The 12,368-nt window shown below is 34.7% G+C and overlaps 1 protein-coding gene across 1 annotated transcript; it reads left to right on the top strand.

The window, feature by feature from the left end:
- Window positions 1-2,647: 2,647 nt before the first annotated feature.
- Window positions 2,648-4,612, top strand: LOC131996691 (mucin-2-like). Its single transcript, XM_059366419.1, has one exon. It carries the CDS (start codon window positions 2,648-2,650, stop codon window positions 4,610-4,612), a length of 1,965 nt encoding a protein of 654 aa, XP_059222402.1.
- Window positions 4,613-12,368: the final 7,756 nt, after the last annotated feature.

The following is a 12,368-nucleotide window of genomic DNA, read 5'->3' as shown; positions in this document are numbered from 1 at the left end:
GTAGTATTTAGAGCGCAGAACAAGCCGGTTAATGGCTTAGGTGTACGGGAGGATTTATATCCGCATCCACTTTTCAACCTGGCCTATAAAAAATTTTTGAGAAAACCAGAAATCGGAAGAACAAAAAGGAAGATAAAGACCAATGAATGAAGAATGAAACTTTTGTTCGGAAACGCTTTAGTATAGCTAATCGATTCAAAATTATACATGATACAAGATTCAAGTTTGTATATCCTGAAGGAGTTGACATGAAGACGCCAAAAAGTACAAACACGCCTTCAGGAGGCATTACTAAATGGGCGCAGAGTAGTTTTGCCGTTAGAATTTTCTAGATATCTTTACAATATGCATAAATTCAGGAATCTCACATCTTAAAAGATGTGAAGGAACTTTTTTTTCAGATAAGTATAAAATAAATCTTCTTTGTTTTCTTAAAACAGCATCATATTTTATCATGTTATACCAAACATTGAGGAGCATCTTTCAAATGAGCGTAATATAATCAATCAGGAAGATTCTGCTCCTGCCCATCTAAAAAAATATGGTAAGTAAGGATCTATACTTAGTTAGTGATCCTGAGTATTTAATCAGTGTACCTAACCTACTTTTTGTAATTGATGTCAAAAATGTATGGACTATATTTTCTTAACATATAGCAACAAAATATTCTGGTTTTTAAAAGAAGAAAAGTGATATTTTAGTCTTTAAAATAAATATACTGCTTTGGGGCTTTGGCAAACACCATTTATATCATAAATCCTTTCACTTTTACCTCATAAGTTCTTATCTTGCTGATGATGTAATCTAAACGATAATCACCTTCCTAATTGCCATTTTTGTTCACAACTTCAGCATTATCACCAGAATTGTTCTATTTTTTCTTGACTAATAGGATTATCATACCATGTCCCCTGGGCAATAGGGTAAGATAGAAATTCGACTCTATTTACACTTGGCTGCAAAAGAGAGTTGCATTAACAAAATGTAACAAAACAACAACCCTTCGATAATTTGGCACCACCACGGGTTCTGGCCTAAAACAGATTATCATCAATGTTAGCTTTTGTTTGCTGGTTTCTTTCGTTTTTTGGCTATACCACATCAAAATCTCAAAAAACACCACCCATTGTTATGCTTTCGCTTTATACCAAAGTCACTTTGTCAAGATTGTTTTTTGGCCTAAATTGTAGTTAAAAAATATTCCCTGTTTTCAGATTACATTCTGGGTAAAATGCCCTGTAGAGATTTTCTTTATTGCAGCTTTCATTGTTTGTTGACTCGCCATACATTTGGTAAATTCTGCCAATGCAATTTATATTTATTTGAATTTGTTTCTATTCTCATCATTTTGCTTGATTGTGCTTTTTTAAGTGTTGTTTTTCTTTGTCAACAAACAAAGACAACCAACAGAAAAAATGAACAAAACAAAATATTCTCGATAATTGAATGTGACGGTTCAGCAAAAACATTGCAAGTCAATTTTAAATGTCAATGTCATTGCCGTGGCGGGAGAAGACACAAAATGCAAACAGATGTTGTGCAAATGTAAAGTGGCTTTATGGTCTACCAAATGGGCCATGACAGCAGTAACTGAAGTGGAAATTAGGAAAAATTTTCAAAAAAAAAAGAGTTTAAGGGTGAAGTGTATATCCGAAATGAAGAGGGATTTACGATATACTTGACAAATAGAAAGGGGATGTGAGAACTAAGAGCAAAACGAGTAAAAAGCCCAGTTAAAACTTTGTATTCTGCCCAAATATGTTTTTTTTTTTTTTGAAAAGTTAAACTAAATTTGATTTTTGATGAAAATATCGAATTTAATTTCGTCTATAAAATTTTATTAAAAATTCAAAACATTGAAGGGAATTTCAGCACAAACTTAAGATTTAATTCTCCTACAGAAGTCTATAAAATACAAACTAAACATAGAAACTGTTATTTCATCCCACTGTGCAACTATCCCAAATACATATAGATTCATGTAGAGCTAATGTATACACAAAAAATCGCTATTGTTAACAACTTTTGACTTAATCTATTTGTTTGCTACACCAATGTGATGCAAAATGTACATTCACCTTCCGCATTGCTGCTATAGTTCACCTAAACCCAATCAGCGCCATATGCAGGCATGCATCACTCGTTGTCTAATCTAAAATTTTCATCATAAATTTGTTATCAATTTGTACGCATCGCCATACAACAAAAAAAAAAACAATGAATATAGTTTTACTCCAAAGTAAACGTGACTCGATGGCATATAAATTAAAACCCGATTTTCTAGATAAAACACAGACACACGCGCCCATATTCGTTCATATGGGCGATGGCCTACGAATGTTATATAAACAAGAGAAATAATTTATGCAATTATTTGCACAAAGGCATCCGCAGATATTAACAGTCATAAATCACTATCACTATTTGGGAGCGCTGCATAATGCGTTTTCAAATAATTACAGGATTAATTACACTGACAGGTAAGCGAAAGAGCGCAAGAGGATAAGGGATGCGGAGAGAGAGAGGAAGATAATGAGGCCCAAAAATGCATTTTATCTATGCAAAATTTATGTTCATAATAGTAATGGAATTTTCTTGTTATTTTCCCCCCATACTTACGGCTGCAGTCCTTATAGGTCTTGCTCAAATGAAAAGTTTGCCAATGGAAGATATTGCCTCCAATATGGTGCTAAAGGATGACGAAATGGAGGAGAATCAACAGCTGTTGTTAGATGTAACACTAAGAACCAGTGAAAGACCTTTGGTTCATACAACAGTTCAAACTTTAATTGCAGTAAAAGAAGGAGAAGTTTCTATGAGTTCAAAGGGGATGGTGCCCAGTGAAGCGGAACTAAAAAATGAAGATGTAAAAGAAACAAATCATGCATCCCCAAAAACAGAAGTTTCAACTATTGCAGCCCCTCAGTCTGCAAATACAGAAACCTCTACTAAATCGGTGTCAACACAAAACAGGTCACAACCATCAACAACCAGTAGTGGCCGAAGATCTAGAGTAAATGGTGTTGCTACCTCTACGCGCAGAAGAACTAAGTCCAATTCTAGCAGAAATAAATCATCTTCAAGAAGCCGAGCAAGATTGAACTCAAGAACAACTCCTAAATCTAAAAGCAGAGATGAGTTTACCACAAGGAAAGAAACAACTCTATCTGAAACTCCCATTTTGCAGAAAAAATTTTCAACTTTAACACCAAAAGTTCCGTTTATAAGAAGCGATGTTATGGCTACAGAACCGAAAACTTCTTTAAGCGACATCAAGCAAACAACAAACACAGAAAATACAACTCCAACTAGCAATGATTTAGACAGAAAAGGAGTAGAAAAAGCTGTTTCGCCCGCTGAAGGAACAACTCATGAAGAAGCCACAAAAGAAGAAGGAATGTCTTCTTCAAAATCATCAACTTTAGTTGTTGAAGAAGCCACTGCTTTCGGAGTAAAACACATACCCACAAAAATAGTCAATGCAACTCCAACCATTTTTAGCCCAATTTTAGATACAGACAGAATATCTTCGGAAACAGTAGCATCAGCAATACAACATTCAACAACAGAAATCGCAAAGCAGATTCATCCAACAGATGTCAAAACTTTTACAACAGAAACTTCCATAACCAAAAGAGTTGTATTAGAACAAAATGAAGAACCTGCAAATACAGAAGCCACAATTACCAAAGATCAAACAGAGGAAAAGGCCATTACAGTTACAAAGCCCAAAGTGTTAACAGAAGAAACTTCAACTGAATCTTCAGATGTTGAACAAACAACTGCATCTTCTTTTCCTAAGAAAGAAAATTTCGCCCTAACCTTAAAACCTCAAGAATTGTCTACAACACCAAAAACTATGACTAATAAGGATACTCAATTAACAGTCTTTAAAGAAGTTTTACCAACCCCTTCAACAGAAGAAGAAAATGTCAACACCAATGTTTTTGAACAGAAGTCTGAGGAAGCTATCAACATTCCAAATATTTTATCAAAACTGGGTTTAAATCTCTCCATGGATAAAGAAAATTTAATAATTAATGACAACATCATCTCAAGCTCCACAGATAGTCCATCCACACTTGGTGAAATCACCTCAACAATGGCAACTCTAACAATAACAACTTCAGAACCCACGGCAGAAGTTACCACAACAAAAGAAGTTTTCCCAGAAGAATCCATGTTATCAAGCTCAACTACAACATCCACTACTTCCCCAATTCCAACTTCTTCTGCAACTCCAACTACTACTCCAATTCCATTTTCTGCCACAAAAGATTTACCTCTCATACCAAAGAATGAAAACTTGGAGTCAGTAACCAAAAAACCAACAGAAAAGCTACAAGTTCGACTAACACCCATTACAGAGGATGAAACACCAAACTCACAAGAAGATCACCCTACAAGACTTGGTGGCGGAGGCTCTGATGTTGAATCTTCAAAGGACACCAGTGCCATAGTTGAAGTTGATACATTCTTAACGGAGGAAGCTGCATTGAGAGCGGCCGCAGAAGATTTTCTCTTTGGAGAAATAGAAAATTTCACAAGCACAACAAATCTCTTTGCAACACTATCAACACTAACTTCACAAGAACTGCATAGTTTTACGTAGAAAAGGAAAATTTAAAAATAAAAAAGATTCTTACATAAAATATAGCAATTTAAGCATTGATTTATTTTTGTTATATAAAGAATTAAGATTCAGGGAAAGACCCCCGAGTCCATTTGCGATATTTGCCAGTAATATCTTGAAATATCCTTGTCGAAAGAAGAAGATTGAAGATCTATTTGAAATGAAGCATACATATAATACGAATGATACTATCTTTTCAAAGAAACTTTTAGCTTTAGTAACTTAGTCCTTATATAAGATATTTATTTATAAAAATATGTACAAACACATCTTGACAAAGAAAGAAACCTAAGATTATCTGAATAAAAACTTAACAATAAATATCTGTTTCATTTCCAAAAAGGAAACAGACATTTTTTAAGGCCAAAAAAAGTTTCTACAATGATTCCAAATTTTGAATGAAATGCAAGAAATTCTCTAAAAACACAACTAAAAAAAACATAGTCAAACTTAATCAGTAAGGAAATGTAAAAATCGGGCGGTGCCAACTGTATAATACCCTACACCCAGCCTATAAGTACAAAGTGGGAGCTATACTCTAGTCTGAAACAATTTTGAAGAACTTCGGCGGATGTTTTTAAATTTCGAGCAAATATGTTCAAGCTGTAATAACTACGGTTAACAAATTACCACATTATTGCCATATTATTCCAAATCTGAAGAACATATAAATGGGAGCTATATCTAAATCTGAACTGAGTTTGCCCAAACCTCTGAAAAAAGCGTTGTACAAAATTTAAGGAAGATCGCTCAATAAATGCGCTTACAGTGGCTCTAGAAATGAAAATCGGGCGATATACATATATGGCAGTTATATCTTAATCTAAACCGATTTTGAGAAACCTCTTATATATTGTGGTAGTCGTCGAGAAGAGTTGTACAAAATTTTGGGAAGATTAGTCAATAAATGCGCTTGCAGTAGCTCTAGGAGTGAAAAACGGAAGATATATGCATAATCTGAACCGGTTTTTTGAGACTCACCAGTAATGTCGAGAGTCAATAGAATATCCTTCCTGCCTAATTACGACAGAAGCGGATAACAAATGACCACATTATTGCAAATCGTCTCTAGACCGAAAAACATTGCGACCTTTACGTTGTACACCAATTTACATGGACAGACAGATGGACATAGCTAAATCGCATCAGAAAGTGATTCTGAGTCGGTATATTTATCAATGGGTCTAACAAATGGTCAAACAAATGCACTAAGTTATAATACCCTGTACCACAGTGGTGGTGTAGGGTATAAAAATCAGCGAATGGGTCTGCGAGATCTGGTTAAATTAGTTGAGGGTGCGTCCTTCATTCGGATATCAAAAAGTTTGGTATTTATTTTCTCCGAAGAACCAAACTCCACATGTTTGAGAATTTGAGGAAAAACTGTTCCACCTTTATTGAGTCTGAGCAAGACTAAGACTTTTATATAAAGGGCGATTTTTTAAGAGCAGTTAAAAAAATTAAAAAAACTAAAAAAACACTCAAAGTTGCATCATTTACACTAATACCTCGATTTACGTCGTATTGGTTAACCTCGTTTTTATTTACGTCAACATTTTTTTTTAATTTCGATTTACGTCGTCTCAATAGTTTCAAAGCGAAACCGTTCGATTTGCTTTTTTGGTTCTTCTTATTGCTTATTTGCTTTGTAAATACGGGGAATCCCAATTTTGTTCTGTGTAGCTGTTGGTTGATTTTTTGTCAGAAACATTAGTTCAGTGAATTAACCAACAGATTGGAAATTCGTAAAATTTGTGATGATTGAATTACGAATAAGTAAAAGCGTTCTAAGTTCGGCCGGGTCGAGTCTCCATCATGGATCGTATTTGTCGAGTTCTTTTCCCGGTTTCTCTGATTAGGCAAACAAAGGATAAAATAAAAGAATTCCTATGCTAATTGAATTGAATGTTGGAGACATTTTGGTATGGACCGATATGGCCCATTTACAAAACAAACCGACCTACACTAATAAAAAGTATTGGTGGAAATTTTCAAGCGGCTAGCTTTACTCTTTCGAAAGTTAGCGTGCTTTCGATAGACAGACGGACGATCAAGAACATATATACTTTATGGGGTCTTAGACGAATATTTTGAATGCCGATTAGAATACCCCATCCTATGGTGGAGGGTATAAAATCGACCTTCAAAAGGAGGAAACGGCTAGGCCAAATCATGAAGCATTTCTGAGTCAATCCGTCCTTTTTATCACAGTCATAGTAATGGGTAGGGTACTGTTGATATTCCAACCATAACGTACTATGTAGGTGTGTATGAATTCTATGCTTACACCTAAAATCATCAACGCCATTCCTTATAAAGTACTACATTGGTTAACGATAACCCGTCGTGTCGGAACAGGTTATCGTTAACTGATAGCCATAATATTTAATAATTTGGTTATAAGGACTAAAAGGAAAAAATAGAGGGTGTACGTTAAAAAAAAAGACAAATTATTGTTTTCTGGGACGCTCAAATATACTATAACTCAACTAATATAAGTAGTAGATAAACGCATGAGTTATTTGAATTTCGATTTATGACGCAAAATCAAGTATTACGTCGCATTTTATTGCACATACGCGTAAAACATTTGTATTCAGTATGACTTCTTTTACAAAACACAAAAAGAATTATGTAAATATCTCTATTCCATCCAATTTTATATAACAGGCAACATAAGTCAATTTTTCAAAAAAAGTGGAAATTTCCAAATTTTGTTGTTGTAGTCATCATAAGTCATGAAAAACGACAGTCTTATTTACGCAACACATCTTACTTTAAAGGAAATTTCCATACCTTTTCAACGATGTATAAAACATTCGGATCCTATCTACTCCAAATTCTATCTAAACTTCACTAAAATAGGTGTAAAAATTTCTTTTTTTAATGTACCATTTTATGGGAGCTTCATCAAAATATTGATCGATTCACCGAAAAATTGTCACTTGCCAAATTTTTGAAAAATTGGAGTGCAAATGAAGGTTCCAGAGCAAAAATACCAAAAAATCGAGGGTACGTTCGTATGGGACCTCCCCTAAAGCTGGACCGATCTGGACCATAGTCGGCACTACTATATATATGTCCAAACATCAGCCAAATCGGATGAAAAAATACGCAGTTTTTAAGCTTAAGATGTTTGTGCATACATGTATTGGCACAGTTTGTGAGAAATTTTAAATTTCTATAAAAAACACTAAAAAAAATCCAAGTCCAAATTTTGATATTTTAAAATTAAACAATTCATACCTCGTTAACGGTACCCGATGGCATGATACAATGCAAATGCAAATTTTGCCCATGAACATTCCACTAAGGAACAGGGCATGATACAATAGATACATTTTTTAAGATCTCGTCAAAGCTCTTCTCTATCGTCCTAAATCTTGCAAATTGGTTCAGTAGATCAACAGCGATTGCCCCCAGAAGGCTGAAGAAGTCAAAAGTGGTCAACTTTGACACCCTTTATTAAAGATATGGACCTACAACAGCACTACAAAGCCTATGTCCTCCTTTACAAATGTATAGAATATTTTGTACCGCTAAGATCAACAGATAAAAAGTTGTAGACTTATTTCTATTTTTTTTTTTGGACTTTTGGCCCAATGTGCGACGTAAATCGAGTTATTACTGTTTTCACAATTTTTATTGCGGTAACGTTTCTTCCACAGCGGTGTTTAAGGAAAAATGGACCAATGATGTCACAAGGCCAAAAATCACACTAAACTGTGGTTCTTTGCCGAATGCAACGGTAACGCTTGTACGGCATGTGGGTGCTCTTCAACCCAGATGTGACAGTTTTTCTTGTTTACATATCCATTTAGGCAGAAATAAGTCTCACCGCTGAATGCAACTTTCAACAAAATAGTGGACTTCCATTGAGCTGTTTGGCACAAAATCGAATTTGAAAATTAGTTTTAATAATTCAAACGAGTTGTTTATTTGTGAGTTTCTTTATGATGAAATGGCAGAGAATGCTGAACACTTTTCACTTCCACAGATGATGTCCAGACAAAATTATCAACTAGTAGCCCCTAAAAATTTAAATCACAAAAAATTCACCCTTTATAAGAGTATAAATCCCAAATCCTTATTATCCTTTGATACAGCTCAAGAATGTTCCGTTCATACCTTCTTCCAGCGAATTAACTAACATAGCACCCATAAATCCCAAATCAGAATAAATTAAATTTTCGATTTTCATTTTCCCTTGATTCGCTTGTTCAAATACAATTCCTGCTACAAAACACTCAACGGATTGGTTCTTTTAAAATGTCAGCTTTCCTTTCACTTTAGTTTTGTGCAACATTTGACAAATTATCCTGGTACTGCAATATCGAGTTCAGGAAACAACAACAAAAACATAACAGAACGAGACAATAAACGCTCTATCAAAGCAATACTACATGTGGACCAGTACAAGATTGACTATGCCTCCAGAGGATCCCTGGGACGGCGGGTTAGGAAAACAAATGCTGGTGTGTAGCAATGTGTGAGCATCACAAAAGTGATGCATATGATAAATGTTTCCCCAAATGGCATGCAATTTTATGCATTACACTTGTCATACGAGCATCATGAATTATACACAAAAACGACAAACTTTAGTGCAAAAATTCTAAACTTCAAACATTGCTGGAAAGGGAGAGCGAGAGAGAGAGAGAGAGAGAGAGAGAGAGAGATTGAGCGTTGCATAACGAATACCAACAGGAAACACAAATGCAATTCAGAACATACTCTAGCCCTCCTAAAAATATGCAGCAATTTGTAATGTCAGTTGAGGAGGGCACCAACAAACCTTTGAGGCATGGGGGCAATATTCATAATGGTGAAGCCAAAAGCAATATAGTATAAGTAACAGTTTAAGAGTAAAAGTTGAAACCAAATATAAAGCATAAGTTCCGATAGATTACGGAAAATCATTATCACTCATAGCAAAAACCCTTAGTACTCATAAAATAACGAAGCTTGATAGTTTTTCCAGCGTAATAACCGCTCTAGTACCCGATTAGGAAGTATAATCAGCTTCCAATTACGGAGATAGAATACTCTATACCTTATATAAGCAGGATAGGACAAACTTTGATCAATTTTTGATTATAATGAACTTAAATTTTCCTAGTGAGTCTGATTCCAGGCGGCCACTATAACTTTACCCCATCCTTATGTTCCAATTTTGATTAAATTCTGTTTTTTTACTCTGCACTAAAATTTCGTAGCATATTTTTGGGGATAACACACATTTCGGCGACTTTTTTGGAAGTTACACGAATTTTAGGAAGTAATTTGATCCAAAGTAAAGCACCGTTATTCGTAATATATAACTTTCCAACTATTACTGATAGCGAAATTTGGCTCCTAATAATCCCAATCTTAATATACTAAAACTTACTATTATTTCTTTAGCATTTAGTTTACAATGACCTTCAGCATGCATATGTGAACGTTTCAAATGTGTGAGTGGACATTTATTAAAGCACTTTACAGACAAATGTTATTTATCATCAAACTATATCGGTTCAGTGTAACATGCATATATTCATGAATATGACGCAGATGATTCCCAACAATATACTCCATAAAGCAACTATGGAGACGAACGGACTGAAGGACGGACATGACGACTGACACCAAGAGCACAGGCAACCATCATTCCACACACAATCACTGTATGTGCTGTAGGATTCCCAGCATTGAGACAATAACTGCAAAGTGTTTGATGCTAATGCCTCCAGAGTGTCGAGACTGTCTCTGTACCTCTGTCTGTGTGAATGTGGGTACATGAAAGGATACACAGGCAATGAGATGATATGATGTGTTACTTCATCTATAGCGACGTAAATATGTGTAAGTGAGAGCTTATACAAGTGTTGTGCGTGCATGTATTGGTAACTGAACAACAAGGCTCGCCAGGGTTTGAGTCCTTTGTATAGAAAATTAAATTCAATTGTGTATGACAAGTTAATCCTATTTTCTCAATTAGACTGAAGTCTCCTCTGGAAATATATAGATTTTCCCCATCTCTCCCTATTTGTTTCCTTAGAGACCATTCCCATCAAGCCTAACCTCCCACTATTCGCTTCTAGATTATTTCAATATATAATTTTACAGTTAGTATTGTGTCACAATCGTTGACTAGTCCATAGAGTAAAATTTATGTTCCAACTCCATGTTCTTTGGTTTGTTACGATTTAAAATATGTCCTCTGCAATGGCTTTCTACCCCTCTTGTATCACTTTCTCCTTGCTCTTGTGGGTGGGGGTTAGACAAAGTTCATCTTTTATGCATTATACTGTACTTTATGACATAGAATGAGCAGGGAGTTTTAGGTGGGGGGTTTTAGTAATTGAGGGATGGCAGATGATGTCATGTTGAACATGCTCACAAGTTTTCTTAATAAACTCCAAAGTTTTAAAATTGAATTCCTTGTGCAGTGCAAAAGTTTAATTTATTCAATTTGATGAAAGTAAAAATGCATTAAACTCCCTGACTTCTGCTTGCTTTTTGGGGAGGAGGGATGAAATAAGCAAGGGCCAGCAATAGATGGCCTAAAGAATTTGTTTGAAGAGGTCACTTTTGGGCAACTAAACTTTAATAAAATTAAACTAAGGGTGGAGATTGTTTTCGGAAGCAAATCTTTGGTTTGGTAGGCAAATATTTACTATTGCAGGAAATATTTACTAGTTTTAAGTCAAATGTTAATTGGTTTCATCGTGAATAACTTTAAGAAGATTCATGGAGTTTAAAAATCCCAGCAATTTTTGACAAAAAATTTGAGTTTAAGTTGGATTCTAATAAGAATAAGAACAAGAAAACCTAGTGAAAAAAACAACTGAAAACAGACATAAGTCTGATAGAGGCGACTTTATATTACACTGCTAGAAAAAAGAGGATAGTTGCATTTACATTAAGTTTAATACCTTTTGGTATTACTGCAATAACAAACGAATTGATTTCACCAAGAGTTAACAAGAATGGTATTAACACAATTTCAATGTGGTACTAAAGCCAATAACAATTTGGTATTAAAAGCAATACCTGTTTGGTAATATATCTAATACCAAACGCTATTTAACGTTTAAAGTTTTTTCTATACCAAACGGTATTGTTTTAATACTATTAGAAGTTGATTCACTATCAATACCGTATAGTATCAAAAAAAAGTACGTTCTTTATCAACAACAATCGAATATAAAGCCAGTCACCAAATGTTGTAGAGATCCGACCAAAATTCTGCACTCAACGAAACTTGTTATTCAAAACAGCAAAAATGTTTGCTAAAACAAACATTTTTGTTTACAGCTGTTTCAGCAGACATAGTTCTGTTGTTCTAGCAAAAATTTGCTACTGCTATTTCAACTAACAAATTCTGCTGATTTAAAAAAAATATGCTATTCTTTAGGTCTGCATTTTACGGCTGGTCATGTTCTGATTACATTGGAGATTTTTTTCAAAGGGATTCGAGCTTATGACCATTAAAAATAATTATTATTATGTTGGAGAGAAGATTTAAATTTGTAAAATATTACTGAAGGAAAATTACCTCATCAACAGATCCTTGACACATAAACATTGTGGCCATTGGTATTCATTGCGTAAGGTGGTAAAAAAATTTTCGTCAACTTTGTTGCTCTGCTGAAGCCCACACTGTTGTGGCTACTGGCTTTGTAGGCCATTTCTACTTATATGGATGTTTTATGAAAAATCCGAATATAGAATGTGAACAGCCACTGCGACA

Source organism: Stomoxys calcitrans, chromosome 4, assembly GCF_963082655.1.
Source record: "Stomoxys calcitrans chromosome 4, idStoCalc2.1, whole genome shotgun sequence".
In the NCBI taxonomy this organism is placed as follows: domain Eukaryota; kingdom Metazoa; phylum Arthropoda; class Insecta; order Diptera; family Muscidae; genus Stomoxys; species Stomoxys calcitrans.
This window is presented reverse-complemented; position numbering and strand designations above follow the sequence as displayed.

Bases quoted from the DNA above. Each gene is read 5' to 3' on its own strand.
- LOC131996691 (XM_059366419.1), top strand. From the start codon at position 2,648: ATGAAAAGTTTGCCAATGGAAGATATTGCCTCCAATATGGTGCTAAAG.